At 38.1% G+C, this 21,989-nt stretch overlaps 1 protein-coding gene across 4 annotated transcripts in view; it reads left to right on the top strand.

The window, feature by feature from the left end:
• The window catches only part of GPC5 (glypican 5), a 1,063,734-nt gene that overhangs the window by 257,538 nt on the left and 784,207 nt on the right, over nt 1-21,989 (top strand). For all 4 annotated transcript variants that reach the window (XM_054701627.1, XM_037528635.2, XM_054701628.1 and 1 more), the window contains exon 5: nt 20,295-20,420. In XM_054701627.1, coding sequence (XP_054557602.1) covers nt 20,295-20,420 — 126 coding nt within the window. The remainder of the gene's footprint in view (nt 1-20,294; nt 20,421-21,989) is intronic.

Raw genomic sequence — 21,989 nt, 5'->3', positions numbered from 1 at the left:
TTCCAGGTCCCTGACCTGCCAGTGACCATCAACCATTGACTGCAAACCAAGATAGATTCATTGTGATCTCATGCCACACAGAGTGCACCAGCAGGGGCAGAGCGCTTGAGCCACTTAAGCATTTCATTTTGACACATCTCTATGTCACTCCAGGATGCCTGAATGGGGCTTAATTGCCTTAGCACTATCTTCTGCTTGATGCCTGTATATTGTGCTGCTCATCCATTAACTAGACCTGACTTTTATTTGTCCTTCTTTCTCCATGAGCTGGACTGAGATCTATTTATCCTTCATCCACTAATCGTTCCCCATGAGACCATAAATTTCAATTGAAGCAGGTGGGGGGAAGTTGCAGGAGTAGGTGCTGAGAGTCCCTGGGCTTTTATCTATGCGTCTTTCTTGTAGTTTTGCTTGATTGAGCCTGATCTCCAGTAGATCACTTTGCTTGATGGGCAGTTCCTTCTAGATAAGCCTGGACTAGCGCCTGGCAGATCAGTAGCACTTCTTCCTCGTGGACAGCTCAGGTGGCAGAGTCACATGCTAACTTGTGGACCATTGTAGAGTTCCTGTCAGAATCTAGTGGCAAAACAACCAAATCAAGCAAGGAGAAACAGTTTTCAGCAAAAGAAGGGAATGCCTTTACTCCCAAATCCTTGAGGTCTTTACTGTGATTCTTCTAATGGTATGTTATCAATATCTCCATAGAGCATCTTTATTAGCCACAGGTACTTCCGGCACCATTGAATGGATGAGCTGGGTCAACTGCACTGAACATCAGAGCAACATGTATAATATAAAGATACAGAGACCTCGTTCTCATACAAAATCTCTTTTGGGGGGTCTCTCTGGTGGTATAAGTGGCTATCCACAGCCACTGCAGGACAAGTTTGATCCCCGGCTGGCCAGGGAGCTGATGCACATGGCACAGTAGACCTCTCCTGTCTCGCCTGCTGCTCTCCTCAGCAGTGTATTTCGTCAGTCTGCCTATTCTGCTCTCCACTCTGTCTCTGGTGAATCCTCTCATCCCCTGCACTTCTGGCCTATGCTCTAGCTCTTGTATGCATAAATAAATAAATCTTAAAAAAAAAAAGCTCTTTTGGGTTATAAATGGGTTAGAACAGTTTATCTGCATGTGTTATGTGTTTTCTCTAATATGCAAAGGGACTGAAAAAGTACTGTGTCTCTTCTTGAATTCTAGGTCATCTTATGTGCAGAATTTGCCTTTTATGTTAGAAGAATATCCCAGTAAGATCTAGACTCCTAGACATTTAGAAGCCCTGCTGACTGGTCAGGCACTTGAAATGTTAATGTTTTTCTCCACCAAAGGAATGTACATGTCCCTGTGGCAGCTGGGATAATGTGATCAATATTTTATTATCAGCCTGGTGGCGTGTAGGATGTGCAGATGACCAAGGCTCCTGTCTGTCATGGAATGGGAAATCGCTGTGAGGTATAACAGTGTAGAAGTTATTGCCAGCTACAGCTCATGTTTCCTTATTAATTGGGAAAGAGATAAATGCATTTTCCAAATTGTTAGCTAGGTAGCAAGTGGCAGAACAAGCTTTGATTTTACCTAGCAGACACCATATACCAAGGAGTATGTAATTGGAGTCACCTTCTGACTCAGTTTATGATAATTTAACCATTGTGCCAGTCCACCTCAGTGTGAACAGACCAGCCAAATAAGTGAGGTGAATGATGGAGTATTAGGATCACCATAGCTTTTATTTTTCAGAGCTTTGATGGTGACCTCAAACTCCACAATTCTCCAGGGATATTATCATTCATATATATATATATATATATATATATATATATATATATTTATATATTTTTCTATTTCTCAAGGGAGAAAGCATTTTGGAAATTATAATTAGGTCCTCGGTTGAGGAACCAAGGTTGTAACTGTGCAGGGTATGTGTGTGTGTCTGTTCCAACTACTGTTTAGAAATGTGAAATAAACACAGGTGTGTTTATGGACACTAGATGTGGTTTGACACAGAAAGTAAAAGTTCATTTTCATTTGACCTCTGTAAACCCTTTTAACTGGCAGACCTTATTCTTCTGCCAGTTATTCTGGGTCTTAACTCAGAGCTAGTAATAAATCGTAGAAAGCAAAAGTCTCCTCCCTAGTATCCCTGTAGAGGAGATGTGAAAGGAAATTCATACTATGCAATGTTTTTTTTTTTTAAGATTTATTTATGCATTCAAGAACTGGGGTGTAGACCAGAGGTATAGGGGTGAAAGGATTCACTAGAGACAAAGTGGGGAGCAGAACAGGCAGATCTATTGAAATACACTGCTGAGGGGAGTAGCAGGCAAGACAGGAGAGGTCTGCTGCACCATGTGGGTCAGTTCCTTGGCCAGGGATTGAACTCATGCCACAGTGGCTGGTGATAGCTTGATAGGCTGTGATCTTAACTCCTGCAGTTGTGCTTGTGGGGGAACTTTCTTAGGGGATCCAGCCTTATTGTAGTCCAGGGATTCTAAAGCTGTGAACTAGGTGAGAAATTCTGTGACATTTCCTTTTATGTCCTTAATTTCCAAGGATAATTTTTCTTTATTTAAATTCTCATTCTGCTCTTGTTTCATGGATGAGCTGTTTTATTACTCTAAAAATAAAAAAAAATAATTCCTATAATTTTACTTATCTGTTGAGCTTTTGGTTTATATTTGGAATATTTAGTAAATTTTTATGGTGATAAATATAATATTCTGAAGTAGTTGAGTTTAAGATTACTGTCTTGTTTTCTCTTGACCCTGTGTTTTTTGTTATTTTCCTTTCTTGCCTCCTTTTGAGTTGAACAGGTAAATATTTAATTTTTATATCCATAGCCTTTTAGATTTGCATTTATTTATTTTTCTCTTAATGGTTAGCATAGAGATCACAATGTGCATTAAAAATTTTTATTATCGACTTTTAGTTAGGAACTTTGCCACTTCTTTGAACAGTAGAAGAAACTTAAAACAGTTTCACTCCATTATTCTGCATTTTTTTGTGCCATTTTTTCAACAGATACCTTGTTTCTACCAACATTTTAACAACTTCCAAGACATTATTGTTATTGCTGTTTTTAGATAGTCCGTATTTACCTATAATTACTTACATATTTCATTTTTCTGGTGCTTCTTTTTTTTTTTTTGACTCCTGCGTGTCCATCTAGAATCATCTAGTTTTAGCATTTTTCATTGCTTAATTCCAGTGATAAATTCTTTCCACTTTTGTTTGAGCATACAGGTCTTTGATTTCAAAGAATATTTTCATTAGGTCTAGAATTCTAGGGTAATGCAAGCTACCATTTTGAAAAAGCTATAAATGCCCAAGCCATGATCAATTTCATGGCATGAACAGCATGGGCGATCTAGTGGAAACATTAGCTATGAGAGGTCACTAAGGTAGTGGATGCTGGTGCCTAGTCACATCCCTTTACCTGGCCATCTTACCTGTCTCTTGACTGCCCTATTCTCTCAGGAATTGTTCTCATCAAATAAGAACCATCTGTATTTGTTATCCATCGCTACATGACAAGTCATTTCAAAACTCAGAAGCTTAAAGCAGTGGTGAGCATTTATTGAACATTTTATTGTGGTCAGACATTTGGGAACTGCTGAGTTGTGAAGTATTGACTCAAGGTCTCCAGGGAGATTGCTGACAAGAGATCATCAGGGCTGCAGTCTTGAGTGGAGGCCTCCTTACTGGCTGTTGGCTGGCAGGAGGATACATTTTCTTATCCTAATGACCTTTCTATCAGGCTGCTCCAGTTTTCTCACCCTATTGGGAATGACTTCCCTCAGGGCAACTAATTCAAAAAAGAACAAGGCATGTACTGCACTGTCTGTCATCATCAAGGTCAGAAGTCCCACACTGTCATATTTGCAGCATCCTGTAGATTACATGGTCAGGTGTATGCAGCACAGATAGGGATCGTTTCCAAATCAAGGGGTTCTGTTGCTTGACATGCATCAGCCAATGGACCAGACCATGTCAGAGAGTCATGATAGAGTTTTATTACTTGAATCAAGCAATAAGACTTGCAGACTGCTTTCAGAGCAAGGTCTTCCCTTCTGAAGGGGTGTTACAGTTTTATTGGATTATTGGGATTTGGATACATTGGTGGCAGGGTGGAATGTCTGGAATCTTACTCAGGCACAGTGTAGTTTCATGACCAGATCATACCTCTTTATGAGTCACATGTTCAGAAAATGGTAGCCAAGTGCCCCCTTGGTAGAATATTTTGTAGGTGGCTGTTAATGAACCTATGGTGATGTTAGGCTTCTGAGAGTTTTTTTTTTTTTTTTTCTGGATGTGTTGTTTTTAACTAGTTTGGGCTGGAATGAGAGTCTGACTCTTAATCAAATTCATCTATAAGAGCTCTAAGGGTCTTTCGTCATGATGCAAGTTTCCTTTGTAAGCCTTCTGGGCAATAGGACTACGCCAAGATGATGGGAAAAAGTGTTGGGAGTCATCTTGGGGACCGACTGCCACATCATTACATACAACTAGGGGAGGAGGGTTAACTCCCATCTGCCTCAAGTCTTTGCCAGCAACTCACAATTGCCAGCTCACCCCGTAGCAGAAGGCTGGCCTCTTATTCAAGGTGGTGGAACCCAATATGTGCTGACATTCATGCTTCAGCTCTCCCTGTGGGGTCTAGCTGGACTGAGATCACATTCCTATTTAAATTATTTCTCTCCATTCTCTCCTGCTTCCCCCACTACATTTCAATGAATCTCCTGCATCAAAATTCCAACTGCTGGGGAATCTGACCTAGAGAGGTCTGAAAAAAGTACGAAAGTAAACAGAGACTAAGTGTAAACTAAAACCGAAGTACTGTACATACAGTATTTCATCCAGAACGTAGGTATTTCGTCATGAATTTCCTAATCCTATTTTTTCATTTTCTCCACCTTTCTCCTCTATATTCATTTCACTGAAGACCTTTCTATTGTATGCACTGCTTGTACTCGCCCCATTTCTAAAATTTGGAGAAGGAAATTGTACTTATTAAAATCTGTCCCTGGATCTAAGAATTGTGCTCAGCTTGCTCGTGAGGTGTACTGGTGCTCTTTCCACTTGGCAAAGAGGGAACTAAATCATAGAATTGAATTCTTTGCATTGTACTTTGGAGATACGATTGTAATTATTCTCTGTACCCTATTTTTTTTTTCTATTTCTAGTGCTAGTGATGGTAATAATGAGCTAAGTGGATACTTTGAGTTTTTGATACATACCAATTACAGTGAGCTCCAAAGGTTGAGAAAGACAGAGAAGACCTATTGCTCCTTTAAACATCTAGAAGAGCATCACTGTTTAGGCTTTTTTGGGGGTAGAAACCAAATCAGCACAGCTGTAAAGGACATTGCACTCATATAGCTGTCTAAACCAGCCCAGGCAGAATGATTTCCCTGTGGCAGTTCCTGCTCTCTGCTTGATTTCTTGAAGTTAGCTGGTAAGAATAAGCTATTAGCAAGCTTAAATCGGCGATAATTAGCTGTACATTATTATTTCAAAGTGGTGTGGCTGTGCCAATTAAGTGGGTAATTAGGAAAACCCCAGGACAATAAATTAAGACAGAGTCTCAACACCAGTGCCCCATCTGTTCTCCAGCTAGCATTCCAATTAGCCAAGCCTCTCATTTAAGAATGCACCAATTAAGGGATTGGTTGCATACTGGAAGTGTATTGGGGTAACAGAAACTGTCCTATGTGCTTAGTAAAAATAAAATATTCTTAATGTCAGAGAGGATTTTGATGTGAAGATGGGGAGAGGGGAAATATTTGACAAACATTGGATTTGTAATGTTGAAAACAACAGACGGCGTTTTTTTGAGATTGAGTTTTGGCTTTTCTTAATTTTCTCTTCAGAATTTAATCAGAATATTATATCATCAGGCATCTCCACTTTATTCCACTTATTCTGTTTATTAAATCTTGTTTTGAGGGAAAGTTTTACCACCTGGAACATTAATATTATTCCTTATTGAAAATGAGAACTAAAGAGGAAATTTTGAATTGTGTAAAGGAATAAAAATCAGGGCTTGTGAATGTCTGTGAATGTAAATTAAAGGTAACTTTCTACATCACAAGAACACAACAAAGTGGTTAAAATAATTAACTGAACATAAGAAAAAATTTGAACATATGCTGAATAAAGAACACTAAATATTAGTTAGGATTATCACAAGATAGTTGGAATAGGTCGCTATTAAACAGGACCAGTTAGCTTAAAATACATGAATCTATAGCCATATAGTCAAACCTTATTTAACAGAATGCATTATTAATGAAACCAAAATTATTTAATTTTTAAAATCCTTGGGGGGTGTGTGTGTGTTTAAGTTTCTTTATATGGTAAATCTATACTGATACACTGGGTTTAATGGTGTGTTGTAAATACACATAGTCGATGGATGAAAATATCCCCTAGATCAGGAATAAGTCAACTCTAAGAAAAAAAATGTTATCATTTATGGTACTAGAGAAAGCAGTTTCCATCTATTTCCAACAGGAAGTTAGTGCTTCTTTGAGGTGCCATTATTATTTATTACCTGTAAGTTCAATTTACTAAAATAAAGGTCAGTGAGAACATTCCTGTTTAATTTAAAACAGCCCTTAGTGAGTGGTGGCGTGAGGGCACCGAGGGCAGGGCAGGCCAAGGCGAGGCTTTGGGCAGGGGCCAGAGGCAGGCCAGAGTACAACTCAGGAAACATGAGCTGCAAGGCAGGCCGGCATCAAGACCTACATGAATAATGAAGAACAGGACCCCAGGGGGTCAAACACCAGGCATACAGGAAGAAGGAATTCCAGAAGGCAGAACAAACATATGGCAAAAATTTAGGCTAGTGGTGCTTAACCTTTGGGGGTCAGGTATCCCACAGAGAATCTGATAAAAACTTCCCAGGAAAAGAACTTTCATAAACAAACACATGCAAAATTCGGTTGCATTGAAAAGCAATTTGCTTCACCTCGAAACTAGAATAAAAAGTAAAGTCTTTACAAACCCTATGTACACTCATAGGAAAATGAATGGAGGCCGTTTCGTGCGTGCAATATCTGGAACTTGAGTCAAACAATGGAAAATGAAATTGCTAGTAAGCTGTATTCGTTCTGAAAGGAGACTTGGTTTCCACTACTTGATAGGAACTAGAAATTGTAATTGATTGTAGATGTGGTTGTGTGTTTGGCATCCAACAGATGCAATTTTTGCTTTGATGGTAACGATTATTAAACATTATAGACTTGTGTGGGGTATCATTGGCTGCAATTAGAACTCTCCTGGCTTGCTTGCATAGATGAGGACCTGCGTAATTTCAGAGAAAATAAAATTTATTTTAAACTCCTTAAGTTACATTAATGGTCTATAATAATTTAGTCCTCAAGGTAAAAATATGAAATCTGCAATATTGAGACTCTCCAGTTTGAGTTAACGTGAATAGAAATACGATTCCCCAAATCTCTCACTATAGAAAGAGTGATTATGCATATCATTGAAGAGGATATATGCATACATATGTATGTATGTGTGTGTGTATATATATATATATTTTTTTTTTCCCCTCAGACATAGGAAGAATGATCTTTAAGTTGGACAGTTTTCAAATTGGCTCTCCAAAACCCTTCTACTTCTCAGCAATAGCTTTGCCAGAGATGAGTTAGAGACTTTTCCAATCATCTTTATAATCATGACTGTAGGGTTATCTCATTTATATGGATCAAAATAGCACCCCGCCAAGAAAACCAAACTGGGAGTTAAATTCACCCTTTCTAGAATACCCAAGTATGTTTTCTTTCTTTTTTTTCCATTTTACAAAATGAGAATCTTCTTCCTTTTTCCTTTGGAAAGTCAGTGAAGTTTGCAGAGTTGAAAAGAACCTCTAATTCAGCTACTACTTTTTTTCACTCAGTTTTTTTGAGAGGCGAAGGGCTTAATATTTGCTTCATAGTTGAATAATTTTTGCATGAGTGTATAAAAGCTGTTTCAGAATTTTTTAGCATAATCTGTGGGACTTAATTCAAGGTCAGGATGATGAGTGTGGCTTGTTTTTTTCACTAAAGTTTACAAAATGAATTGTATTTGAAAGCATCATGGTGCTTGACCTACAGCAAGAGCATAAAGCTCTGTCTTGCACTTGGGTTTGCTTAGCAAGGAACATTTCCACCTGTTGAAAAATCTATCAGTGACATTGGAAGTATCTAAATGATGCATACAGATTATAGGGGAAATTGGAGAGGAACTAGAACCAAGGCAAATTCATATTTTTTTAAGGGTATCTTTTTTAAAAGATTTATTTATTTATTTTATTTATTTATACAAGCACTGGGTACAGTCAGAAGCGCGGGAGGGTGAGAGAATTCACCAGAGCCAGAGTGGGGAGCAGAACAGGCAGAAGGACCGAAGTACACTGCTGAGGGGAGCAGCGGGCGGCAGGAGAGGTCTGCGCGCCATGTGGGACCCTCCTCCGGTGGCCAGGGAGCAGCCAGGGATCCAACTGGTGCTGCAGAGGCCCGGGCAGCTTCACAACCCAGCGCTCAATTGCTGTGCCACCGGAGAGGCCCCGCAAATTCATATTTTTATCAAGTTGTGTATTGGATGTAGATGCCAGAGCTGTCAGTTCCCCCACAATTGTCCTCAAATTAGAGTAAGTGTGTTTCTAGAGTGGATTATATCATTTGATAGAAGTACTGCTTCCACCCTACGCCCACTTTCACTCTAAGATACTAGTTCACATCAACCATTCCCAGGATGTACCATGATCATACTTGGTATCTTTCCTGGGACATGTAACTGATGGAAGTTTGATGTTTCAAAATGCTCCTTTTAATCTAGACCCATATTTATAGAGTATTATAAACATTCAGATCTAGCTTCTGTCTCAAAAATCTGGTTGATTCTGTTGGATGGTTTCTGAAGATCAGCAGATCTGAGATGCTGCTTATGCTCAGCTGGTTTCATCCTCCTTCAGCAAGAGCCTTGTGAGACACTGAACACTGCAGCTTTGGGGTCTTACTAACAGAGTTAACTGACAAGATCAGTCATCTACATTTTATTTGGTTTGTCTACATTTTCTAATGTAAATTAAATCATACATAAGCAGACGTATGGCTATCATAGTGGAAGGCTGTGGTACTCTAACTGCTATCACACTGGAAATATTTTAGATGTCATGATGGAGTAAAGTCGATTTTGAACAACTCAACTCTGGTTGGTCATATTCTACGCCCCCCCATCAGGAACTGTGAATTCAGTAGTACTTGGATCAAAGGTAACATTCAAGAGCAGTTTTTTTTTTTTCCCCAAAATGAGAATTACAGGTATAGCAGAATCAAATTGAAGACTAAAATGCTCCATTTTGTCTGAGCCCTGCTTATGATGTATTTCCTGACCCTCAAACCTGTCTTTATGCCAGAGTCTGGAAACACAAGTTTTTGCAGTGAGAGATAGACAGCAACTGAAAATGCAAGTAAGAACAATTTGTACCTGGCATATCGTGTCCCTCAATCAGTTAAGTTTGTTAATGAGTGTAACCAGGAATAGCTGATTGAAATCACAAAATGAAAAAAAGGGAAAAGAAAAGCTGGATGAGGACTACTGAGCGGAAGGTATTTTATTAATGTCCTGTTAGGGGAAGTGTTGTCCAGAATATAATCTCTTGTTCCTTAAGTCGTGAAGTTTGTGAATTAAATGTTAGCAATCACAGAAAATAGCTTGTTTAAAAAGAGAGTAACATGCAAGGTATTAATTAAAATACAATCTCAAAACATTGGTAGAGTGGTTCTTTGTGTGTATGACTTATATTAGAATCATTTGATTGGCAAATATTCCATTTGATTTCTGCTTGGTCCTGACCCAATCATGTCCTGGATATTTTTTTCTTTTAAAAAACCAATAACTTGCTGCCTGTAACTAGTAAGACTGAACATGTAATTGCATTTTTAAAATTAAAATGAGCAAAAAAAATTATGAAATATAGCATATCTCTTATGGGATGGATGGCCAGTTGCCTTAATACTATCTAATTTGTTTAAATGATGGGCACTTAGTCCAGTGTTTATTTTCATAAATGAATTAAGGTTTTTGTTTAAACTCCTCTTTAATAAAGAACAGAGTCAGTGCATTTGAAGGAACACTTTTACAACGTGGGAAAATGAGATGAGAGTTGGTTCTGAAAACCAAGTATTGACATTGGGTTTAAATCACTCTTTTCAGAGATGGATGCTTTTCAGAAAGGGTGCTTTTTACTGAGACACTAAATAGTAATGTGTTAGATTGGAGGTCTATTGAGAAGTGAAGCATAGAGTTGACTGTCCTCGTTGTACAGATGACTGTGACTCTCCAGCGAAGGACTACTGTAACGTTAGGGCAAGAGTATCAACATGGAGCCATTGTCAGCACAGAATCTTCTGCAGAGGGGATCTGCAGCCATGAACACATTTGCAGGTTTCCTTTCCACTTCTTCCCATCACTTTCCTGGTACTCTCCTACCTACAACCCATCTTAACCCCTTCAGCTGTGTGGAGAAAGCACAGTAAATCTTCTAAGGAAAAGGGAACTCATGTCAAATGAACAAGAAGACTTCCTAGGAGGAGGAAAAAACCTGGAATCATTTAGTCAGAAAAAAATCATTCTCTTTGAATCATTTAGTCAGAAAAAAATCATTCTCTTTGAGGATGGTGGCGATTCCTAGGTCACAGTTTCTGTCAAGATCAGTGGGTTCAGAAAGCAGACTTTATGAGTTACTCTTATAGAAGGCTTACATTTTCCCCTTTTTAACCAAATATGAACGCAGTGTGCTTGAAATGCACTTTCATTTGTGATGAATGTGCCTGGTGCCTTACATTGCCTTCCTCCTTGGAGTTTTACTTACCTTCTCCTAGTTTTCTGTGCCTCAGAGTCCGTATAGAAAGGGGTCCAGAAACTAGATCTCAGTTTACCCTACAGCCATCCTGACTGTATATATTTAATTATTTTTCAGCATGTACTCTGAGAAATGTTATTGTTGTGAACAGGAATCTAAAGAAATCTTTATTAATCTAATGATTTATATAAATATTTTGTCAAATAGAATGACATCGTTGAGCATAATTTTTATGCTCAACAAAAATAAAGAAGATTTTATGTGAATTGAGAATACCAAGAGAAAATAGTTCTTATCCAGAAACGTGTAATTATATATTTCCTCTGCTGAGCAGGAGACTGACATTTTAAATGTCTACTGTTTGACAACTGTGGTCAGATATCTCCACAGGTTCAGCCTGCTCATTAGAGCCACATTACCCTTAACTTTGCCTCAGGCCGCTAACTAGCAAACTGCACATTTGACCTTTGTTCTGCAGATATTTTCAAACAGTGTAGGAGCCACTGCTTTTAATTTGGGTTCTGTATTATGTGTGGATTGACTTTAGGGTTAAAAAAATCAATACATGTCATTAAATAAATGTTTGGTGTGAAACATTCCAAAGAGAAAAGTTCCATTTCAGCATAAGATTCCTATCTAGTGCTTTTCTAGAAATGAGCTTTGTGCAAAATTAGAAATAGCCTCTTCGATACTGTGTTCAATGAAAAAAAGTAGAGGAAGTGCATTATGTGACAGTTTTAAAGTGTTTTAGAATTGAAACAAATTCTCACTAGATGAAGACATAAGATTGAGAGGTATGCCGTTTGAACATAGCTCAGTTTCCAGCAACGTCTAATGAAATGAAATGCAAAATCAAATGTAGATTAGAGCCATATGCTTAAGTGAAAACAGCTCCCTAGAAGATCAGCAAAGTTTGTGACACGTGGTTGCCTTATGTATGAGGAACATGCCAGTCTTATAAATTGAAACATAAGTGAACATAAGAGTATTTTGCTAGATTATGCTAGTGTTGCTCTATCTAAGCTATGGAATATTATACAGTTGTATAAAAATAAGGATGACCTAGATTCATTAACCTGAAAGTAACTCATGATATATGGTTATGTGAGAAAACCTGATTTTGTAAAACCAAGTCATCTCTATGTACCTATTTTTCATACTTGTGTTTCTTTTCTGGTAACTTCTCTGTGCATATAGAGGAAGCTGAGAAAACACACTGGTCTGTTAATATTTGTTACCTCAGGATGCAGGGACGGAGAAACTATGCAGGGACAGATGTTAACTTGATCTTTGTGTGCCTTTGAATTATTTCACTGTCTGCAAAAAGAAATGTTACTTTATCATTAAAAATGATTAAAGTCAATTGCAATGGTATACCTCATTGGAAAAATTACTCAGTTTTACAGTAGTAATGGGCATTCCTGTGTCAGCTGAACTACAAACGACAACTTTAGGTAGAGTTACATTTCCTTTCAAACTTTTTTTTTTTTTGCCTCGTGACACATCAGGAGACCTTTCTGGCACTGCTGGCCTCAAGGGCACGGGAGGCAATGAAGCAATAACGATGCTAGTCCATGCTAGTCCATGCCCCTTGCTTTCAGTAAGCTCAGGGCAAACAAGCCTGCAAGCTATGAATGAGCAATTGTGTTACAGCCTTTTTGTTCATTACTGTGCTAGCATAGTGTACAAAGTTGTTCATTAGCCAGTGATCAGAATTTACCCCCTCCTCTGCGGCTGACCTTTCAGACTGGTAGAGATAGATAAATCCTGTCTAAACATAGTGAAGTTTAAGGGCAGATTTTGGCAGGAAAAAGTGATAGATCTGTGTTTTCTAGCCTAACAATATACTAATAACTGTGATGATTTCTATAAAAATTTAAAAACAGATGGAAAATTTCTGCTGGATAAAGATGCGTTCAATTTTAGTTTATCTAACATTCTGTATCAGCCAGACAGTGCTTAAGTGATGACATGTTTTATTCATTTTTTAAACAAATATGTAGGGGTTCTGCATTGACTAAATAATGGTCACCGTTCACCAGTCCTTTCTCTTTTCTGGTTTCACTTGTGTAGTTATCCATTAAGAGGGTTGGACTACATCACTGGTTTTCAACCCGACCTGCACATTGGATTCCTGGAAGAAATTTTCAGGAAAACACAGATGCCCTGGTCCTGCCCCAGACCAATAAATCTGAATGTGTGGGGATGGACTGTTGTGGTGTAGTTTAAACGTCTCCTAGGTGATGTTTAAGTGCAGTTAGCACAGAGCTTCTGGATCACATGCTTTCCAAGGCTCTTCCCACCTCTGCTCTTATAAACCTGATATCCATGCTGTATGGGTTGTGATCACTACTTTACACAGCAGTATGACAAACTGTTAAGGTGACCCTGCCTATTAGTGTCAGCATCACGTATATGGAATGGCTCTTGAGTCTGTTTAGTAGAGTTTGGCACAGCTTGAAACCCTGACCTTTAGATTTCTTCCATTTTCTAATGTAACTCACCAAGAAGGACTCTCTAATATTCTCCACCCTAATGGCTGGATTCCCCATCATAAAGCTTATCCAGGCAACTGTGCTCTTTAAGGACTTTATATTATCATTAACAATCTTTGCAATGTGTTTCTTGTTGAAACTTCTAGTTCTGGGAGCTGTTTAAAAACTAACACCACATCTGAGGCTGATTCAGCCAGAATTTGTTGAATGGCTGTTGGGAACTATATTGTGATCCAAACCCTGGGGATTGAAAGGAGACATGGCTTTGACCTTTAGAGAACACACTCTTGAATCAGGGAGAGCACACTCTTGAACACACTCTTGCAAACAGAGGAATGATAATATCAGAGATCGGGACTGTAAAATAGCTACCCAGTGCTGTGTGAGAAACAGATGGGCCAGTAAAAGCTGCACAGATGGGTCAAGTGTGGAGATGGATTGAAGCTACATGTTGAAGAGTGTGTAGAAGTTTGGGAGAGTAAAGTAGGAAGAGAAGATGGTTCTGGGTAGAGAAAACTGCATGTGCTGAACTTGGATCTTACCCAGTAAATATTAAGACTGTTTATGCAACACAGTGTGTGGGTTTTGTCTGTAGCATGAGAACGGATGGAGAGGAGATTGTCATGGGAGATTGAGGGGGACTAAGAAGCAAAGAGTCAAGAGATTATGTCCCATGGTAAGATATTTCATGTGAATTGTTTAGGACTTTAAAGCAGGAAAGTGCTTCAAAGAACTTGATTTCTAAAACAAATTCTGGTAAAAACACTGGGCATGATATGAAGGCAAGATAGGCAGGCAAAATGAGAGGCAGGGATATTATCTCTTAAGCTGTTGCAAGCCCAAATGAGAAATTATAAATTTGTTTATGGCCCTGACATGCTGACTTTGAATAAATATTCTGTAAAGAAATGTCTTCTGTTTTTTTTTTAAATATTTTTAAACTTTTAATGTCGATTTCTGTAGTCTAGAGATGTCTCAAGGCTAAGAAAAGCATCTGACATATGTAACACAGTCCCACAAGGACAATTAGCTGGAGCTACTAACATCTCCCTGCATTTATTTTTCTCCTAATTTTAACTGGAAATATTCTCATGACTGTAGAAACAAAACTGTGTGGATACAGTCACGCTCCCAGCAACTAAATTTTGAATCACCCAAAGAATATAATATTTATTGAGACATTTCACATAAAACTGGAAAAGAAGGTATGGTATATAGCAGACTGTGTGTTGAGCTGGGAACTAAAGAATGGATTTTTGTAATAGGACCAACAGTAATTGACTCTGTGGCAGTAGATTAATCTTTTGACCTCACTATGACTTCTAGCACTTTAACCCTTCCATCATTAGTGACCAACTCCATTATATGGCCAGGTTTGGGGTGCGGGCAGCTGTCCTCTTGCTGTGTTCTCACATGGGTACATGACTTTCCCTCTTCATTTTTGGACAAAAGTCATTGGATAGGACTACCCATGTGGATCCATTCCTGCTTATTTAACACTTACCTCTCTAAAATATCTGTCTCTGAATACAGTCACTTTAGGGATTAAGACTTTTGCATTTGACTTTTGGGGGAACTTGCTTCAATGAGTAACAATTATGGTCACCACATAGTGAGGACATCTCCAGGACCTAGTTAACCTCTCATAATGGCAAATTAGACTGCAGAAAATCTAATTACAGATCCCTCATTGCTTCATGTTCATTGGATTTTTTACACTGAAGTTTTTCTCCTTTGTTCTTTCTACTCTGAGTCCCCTTGACTTTTTCTTACCATATTAATTCTTTGCTTGAAAGATCTCATCCATATTCATACTTGTCACCACCACTGTAAATGATGACACTCACATTATACCCCCTCGTCCACTAATCCCAAGGTCTCATGTCCAACTGCAAACTTCCAAGGTGTCCATTGGCTGTTGTATTAGTAGCTTTAGCATCATTGAGTGCTGCTGCTTTGAAATGTAAACTCCTGGACCCTTCCCCAGAATTTGTGAATCTCAATCTGCATTTTGGCAAAATCCCCAGATGTCACCACACATATTAAGTTTGAAAGTAGCATTCTATTTGATTTCTCTTCTGTATGTTCCAAAGATATCTCAAACTGAACATGCTGAGAATGGAATTGATTAGTTTACACCCATTTATTAATTTAATGGTTATTGAGTTTGCTGTCTCCACCACTGCTTTAAGATCTATCATGGGAAACAAAACAAACCAAAAAGACCATTACTGCTTAAATCTTTTATTCAAGTGGAGATAACTAAGAAACCATAAAACCTAGTATGTAAGTATGTTACATGCTAGAATGGAAAGTGGTAGGTGACATGGAAAGATGAAAATATTGATCAGAATAAAGACAATCTAAAGTGTAGGGTGGGGCGTGGAGAAGTTGATATTTCCCTTCTTTATTTCATATCTCAACGAAGATCACCTCAGGAGGGGGAAATAAAAAGACAATTAGAATTTTTCCTAAAACCAGAAGTTATCAATTCTAGATTCCTAATGTCTTTCAAAGCTATCATTTTCATGATACCCACTGACAGATATTTTTCACATTCTCATATTTTCTCCCCCAATTCTTGGTTGTCTCCACAAGGAAAACTCACTGCCCTTCTGTCTGTTTCCACGGTGCTGCCGTATGATGACACTTGCTGGAACATTTTTCATGACTCCCACTGTCTTTTGAATAAAACAGAAACATTTTAAGATGACCCGACCAGTGAAACTGATTATAATTTGGCTGCTTCTTACCTTTAACCATAATTGCCATAAGTGCATGAGCTAAACTCTGCTGCACGCAAGTCTGTGAACACACAACATTCTCTTACCTCTTCCTTGGCATCTCCTGAGTTTTGTTGTAGTTTGGGTTTTAATGGCTTTGCTTTTTGTGTGGAACACTGAAGTATTACCTTATAAATACTTCCTGATTCCCATCTCTGTCCTCAAACGTGGCATTTTAACACTGCATCATTAATGTGGATTTTCACCAGAATGTGCTTTCTTAGAAGGCAGGGACTTAGTTCTTTAGCCGCAAATTCCTAGTGCCAACACAGAATTTGGTACTCAATAGTATTTTGTACGTTGCAACAGTTAGCTGATTGCTGATGGTTTGTAGAAAATTGGCGTTCTAGGGTACAATACTTTAAGACAGAATACTTACAAAGGCATGGAGGTCACTTTTGCGGGACACTAAAATATGATTTGAGTCGCAACAGAAATTGAGGGTGAGATGGTGTTTATATCCCCTTCCAAGAAGTTTAAATTTCATGCTGGAGAGAATAGAGAACATTTGAGGGCTGTAGCAGTGAGTGACATATTCTATAGAATTACAGATTTGTGTTTCAAAAGGTGACTCTCAAGGAGATTGGGAGGTGATTGTTAAGGAAAGACTGGAGGTATGTATTCCTAGTTAGTAATTCCAGCAAGAGAAGGTAGGGGTCTGAAGCAAGTAAGGCCATGCAGTAGCCTGGAAAGGGGACTGGAAAAGAGAGATGTAAAGCTTTCCCAATATGATCCATTGGTTATGAAAGGCGAAATGAAATGAGGGCACCATTTGCCAAGACCGGAGTAGGAGCTTTGGGGTCCATTAAACAAAATATCTGTTCAGTTTTCCAATATCAGTTGGAGATCTCAGCATTCCAGCAATTTGCCCTGGGTCTACTCCTTCCTAGGAGACTGATTCCAAGTGGGTTGTGAGTGGGATTCAGGACAGGAGTCACAGACCTTTTGGTTCCTTATGCCAGAGGAGCTGTAGACGTCATCAGTTATGTTTCAGCAGCTGCAACATGAGATTTAGTATTTGTCCATTCATTCCAATTAGTAGGACATAATTATCAGATGAGCATGCATTTGCTAGTAGAGGAAACCAGTATAAAATCTAGTCAGTAGTTATTGTACTAGCAAGAAAGTAAAGCTTCCATTTTTTTTTTGACTGATCTTAAGTTAGAGTTGAGTCAGAGTTTTGCTTTCTGCAACCATTTTGTTGTCATTTGTCTGGTCAGGTTTTGCTAAAAATTTGATCAAATACTCACTAAACTCTTACATGAGAGCTTCTGATCTTCTCTCTGTGATTTCAGATGTTACATATTTGAAAATTACATTTATGCTTTCTACAGATTAATGTTTGTTTATAACTGACGATTTTCATGTATCATCCTTTGAAAGCCCTATGAGAGAATTATAAAATTAATGCAATTGAACATCAGTGCTCACTTTTTAAAAATATCTGTGGGACATATACTGGATGATTTCATGGATATGTGGATGATAGAGGGAGGAAAAAAATCAAAGCAACAGACAAATCTAAATCAAAACAAACTGTAGAAATAAGACTGCAGAATTGAGGCTGCTAGAGGGGAGAATGGGAGTGGGAACAAAGGGGGAGAGTAAAGAACTGTGGGTGCTTTTGATGTAGTTTTTGGAGTTAATGGGTTTGGAGTGCAGGGCTCTTGGGTTCACTCTGGGAAAGGTGTCACCAGAGCTTCCCTTTCAGCAGCACACGCGAGTTTCCCAGGCGAGTTTCTCCACAAGACAGAGATGTTAGTTATATTTAAAGAGCAGGTTTATTAGGGAAAGAGACAGAAGAGTAAAGGAAACTTGCATAGACACAAGCAGGCAGGAAGAGCTGCCCTGAAAGGGACAGGTTTGCTGAGAGAGGCTTGCATGGTTGCAGGTGGGCAGCCTTGAGGAGAGCTGCCTTTGCTGAGGGAGATCAGTGAGGAGAAGTTCTAGCAGGATACAGGTCACGGGCAGACAGCAGGCTGCTGCCCTGCAGAGGGAGAGAGTCAGTGAAAAGAAGCACCTGCATAGGCACAGGTGGGCAGATGGAGTGCTGTCCTGAGCCTGTGCAGAGGACTGCCCTGGTATAGTCTTCTCTTTGGAAAGGGTCACTCCTTTGTGGAGTGGCCTGTTTGCTGCTGATTTTGGATAACTGCAGAATCCAAAAGGGACCAGAGATTTCACAATGGGCTTAATCTCCATATCTTTGCCCTCAGGTCTGTGCTCCACACTCCCTACAGAGTCTGATACCTGCTTGGGCCTTATGCCTTGTGATAAGACACTGGCCCTAAGGATCTTGATTTCTACAGCTGGGTTAATGGTCATGTCAGTTCCCTCCACCCCCACCTCCTTGTGTGAGTCAGGTTTTAGTCTTGTGATGCCCCCTTTAGGTTTTCTATTCTTTCCTCCATCACTTTAGTGGAGGGTTTGGTTTACATCTGAGGAGGTGTGAACCTGTTCCCCTAAATCACAGTGTCATAAATCAGTGTTACTCCAGTAATAAGAAAAAATAAACACATAAAATAAAATATCTATGGGAATGAAGTGTTACAATCATCCCATGATTTTCTAATGTTTGTTTATATCCAACAATTCTTTCTTCTGTCCCTGCCTTACAATTTATATCAGACTTCTGACTTTTCACTCCTCACCTCCCCCAAACCATTTGCTTATGCAAAAAATAAATAAAATCTTAAGGTCTTTGGGACTTGGTCTTTTGAAATACTAAAACTTGAATTCTTGGGATCTCAGAGTTTTGGTTTTAAAACTCAAAAGTCTTCTCTTTTTAAATTAAAAAATGAACCTTTGTTGTATTTTTTTTCAATAATTGATAGTGGAAGGGGAAGTGGTGTGAAGGAAAAACTAAGCCAATGTATTAAGTATTTTTTCTTGCTATCACTTTTATTTTTATGCTTATGAAATATGTTCATATCCGAGATTTTCCATATTTAGAAAAGACTTAATACTTTTATGTTCTCAGTCACCAAAGAAAAGAAAGAACTATGTAGGAAAATCAACCAAGTCTACTTTTTTAAACTGTTAATCATTAGACAATCAATTAGTTTGTTACAAGCCTGTTGATATTTCCATATAAAAGAGAATGTAATTAACGGAGCAAGAAGATGTGGTGTATATATACCCACTGGAATACTACTCAGCAATCAAAAAGGATAAACTCATGTCATTTGTGGCAACACAGATGGAGCTGGAAGGGCTTATTCTCAGTAAATTTAGTCAGAAGAAAAAATATAAATATTAGATGGTTTCACTTATATGTGGAATATAGAGAAAACAAACAAAGGATCAGAAAAACAGATAAAACTTGCAAGCTAGGACCCTCCCTGGTGGTGCAAGGGGTTGAGTGCAGCGCCGTGAAGTTGCCAGCAGCCTCTGCAGCACGAGTTGGAGCTACCCAGGGAGCCAGGGAGCTACCCACATGGGGCAGCAGACCTCTCCTGTCTCGCCCGCTGCTCCCCTCAGCAGTGTACTTCAGTCAATCTGCCTGTTCTGCTCCCCACTTTGTCTCTGGTGAATCCTCTCATCCTCCGCACCTCTGGCCTGTACCCCAGTTCTTGTATGCATAAATAAATAAATCTTTAAAAAAAAACTTGCAAGCTGACCATAGAAACATCCAAGAGGGAAGAAGGAGAGGGATCAAAACAGAAAAGGGACGAGCACAAGGGACTATGGGTGTTAGGGAGGCAGGAGAACTAGGGAGACTAAACCTGAGGAATGATATCAGATATTGCCCAACAATAACAATGATATAAGAAAAAAACTTCATTTAAAATTAAACAATAGAGAAAAAAAGGGAAAAGAATGTAATTCGTTTTATGGTGGTTTCAGTGGGAGAAACTAGTGAGGGCTTTTAGGGAAGTTACGTGTGTGTGTGTGTGTGTGTGTGTGTGTGTGTGTGTACTACTTGGAACTGAAATTGCATAAGATTCATACACAGTGAAAGCTTTCATTACAAAGAATTAATTGAATACTAATTTTAAACATAATTTTTTATCTTGATTATTAGAATGTATGGAATGGATGTGAGAATAAGGGAAGATGAAGAAGTTGCATTTGAAACATTATGCATAAGAAATTATACCATTTGTGCTAGTATTTATTATGGGTTTTAGACATGAGTTCATTTTCTTTTCTTTTCCATTCAGAGAATTTATCAATAGTCTTCGATTATACCGGACCTTCTATGGGGGCCTGGCTGATCAACTCTGTGTCAATGAATTAGCTGCTGCAGACGGACAGCCATGCTGGAATGGAGAAGACATCGTAAAAAGGTACTTTATGTGAAGTTGTCTGTGAAAACACAAAGATTGTTTTCACTCTTGCTTGCTTTTCCCAGATCTTGAATGGATTTCTTCCATGGTAGCTTTGCCATACAGGTTATAGAACAGTATATACAGTATTGCCTTTTCCTTAGTTTGATAAAAATGAATTTGATCCTTTTTGACATTTTTAGATATGAAAACATTCTTTGGTGTTTTGAAAGTGTTTCTCTTCTACCTATCTATGACTTAGCCAACAAAACTACTTTTGCAACTGTGTCCAGTCTGTCTTGTTTATCAAATATCTGATTTCTGTTTTTGTTATAACTTTAGGTATATTAGAAAGTGAGGAAATATATATATATATATATATGCATTGTTAATTTGTATGTTTTCAATTCTTCTCAAACTTGGGGTGCTCTCAAGTAATCTCCTAAGCTTAAGAAAGTGTCAGTATCCTTGACTAGGAATTAGTCCTTTAACTTTCCAGTGTTGGAGATTATTAGAACATGGGTTTTGTGTTGCATTTTGATGTGAATATTTTAGTGTATTTTATTTTGAGCAATCTGCGAAAGGAAAGAGAGTATTTAACTTCCTGACTTGTGAATATATCTAGTCTTATAAAGCTAGGTGACTTAGTTACCACAAGAGAAATGGATTAATTTAAAATAGCATTTAACAAATTTCATTCACTGTGATAAATATAATTTTGTTATAATTTTATATAATAAAAACTATTTCTGGGTGACTATATTCATTATAGTTAAAGGTTATAGTCCTGATATAGTAAATTATTATTTTGCTGTTAATATATGACTATCTCATAGAGAATCTTAGTTTTCACAGAAAACATTTGAAGACAGGGATGGTGATTAAATTTAAATAAAACATTTGGCCAACTTGGCTAATGCTCTTTTTCCAGTTAAGTTCCTTGGGTTTTCATAAATATATCTTTCTTGCCTTCACTTTGAGCAGTCATAGCATGCCTCGTCATTTAAGTTCTTACAATATTCATATAAATAATATTGCTGCCACTTAGATCTATTAAATTCTAATTCAACTTATTCTTTCTCTCTTCACATTGTTCCAACTGGAATTGAACTTTTTTGTATGTTGATGATTTTTCTACAAGGACTAATGGAAGTACCATGGTGATGAATGAAATATTTAGCACATTATATAAATATATTTAATATATTGCATTGCATTACATTATATCACTTGAATCTCCAACTTTCAATGTGTGCCTTTCTTCTCTTGATTATTTAGTGTGGGGTTTCTGTAATAAAACATATTGAAGAAGTAAATGATTTGGCTAGCTTTTTAGAAGAATAGATAGTATTTCAATTCAAAGAACATATTTTCCTTATACGTATCCATCTCTGTATCTATCTGTCTGTCTGTCCGCGTATCTATCTACACATATATTTATTTATTAGTCATCAGATTTTAAGACCACATTCATGAAACCATGAACTATAATAAAGGTCATCTTTAGCAAGAATTCTTGGTATTTACATTTCTGAAAAAGTGATTCTCATTAATCTCATCATTTTCCAGCTCATTTTCCCCTTTCCTGTA

Source organism: Talpa occidentalis, unplaced genomic scaffold (assembly GCF_014898055.3).
Source record: "Talpa occidentalis isolate TD23 unplaced genomic scaffold, MPIMG_talOcc4v2.1 talOcc4.5, whole genome shotgun sequence".
NCBI classification, from domain to species: domain Eukaryota; kingdom Metazoa; phylum Chordata; class Mammalia; order Eulipotyphla; family Talpidae; genus Talpa; species Talpa occidentalis.
Note: the sequence above shows the minus strand (reverse complement) of the source record. Positions and strands in the feature narration are given on the sequence as shown.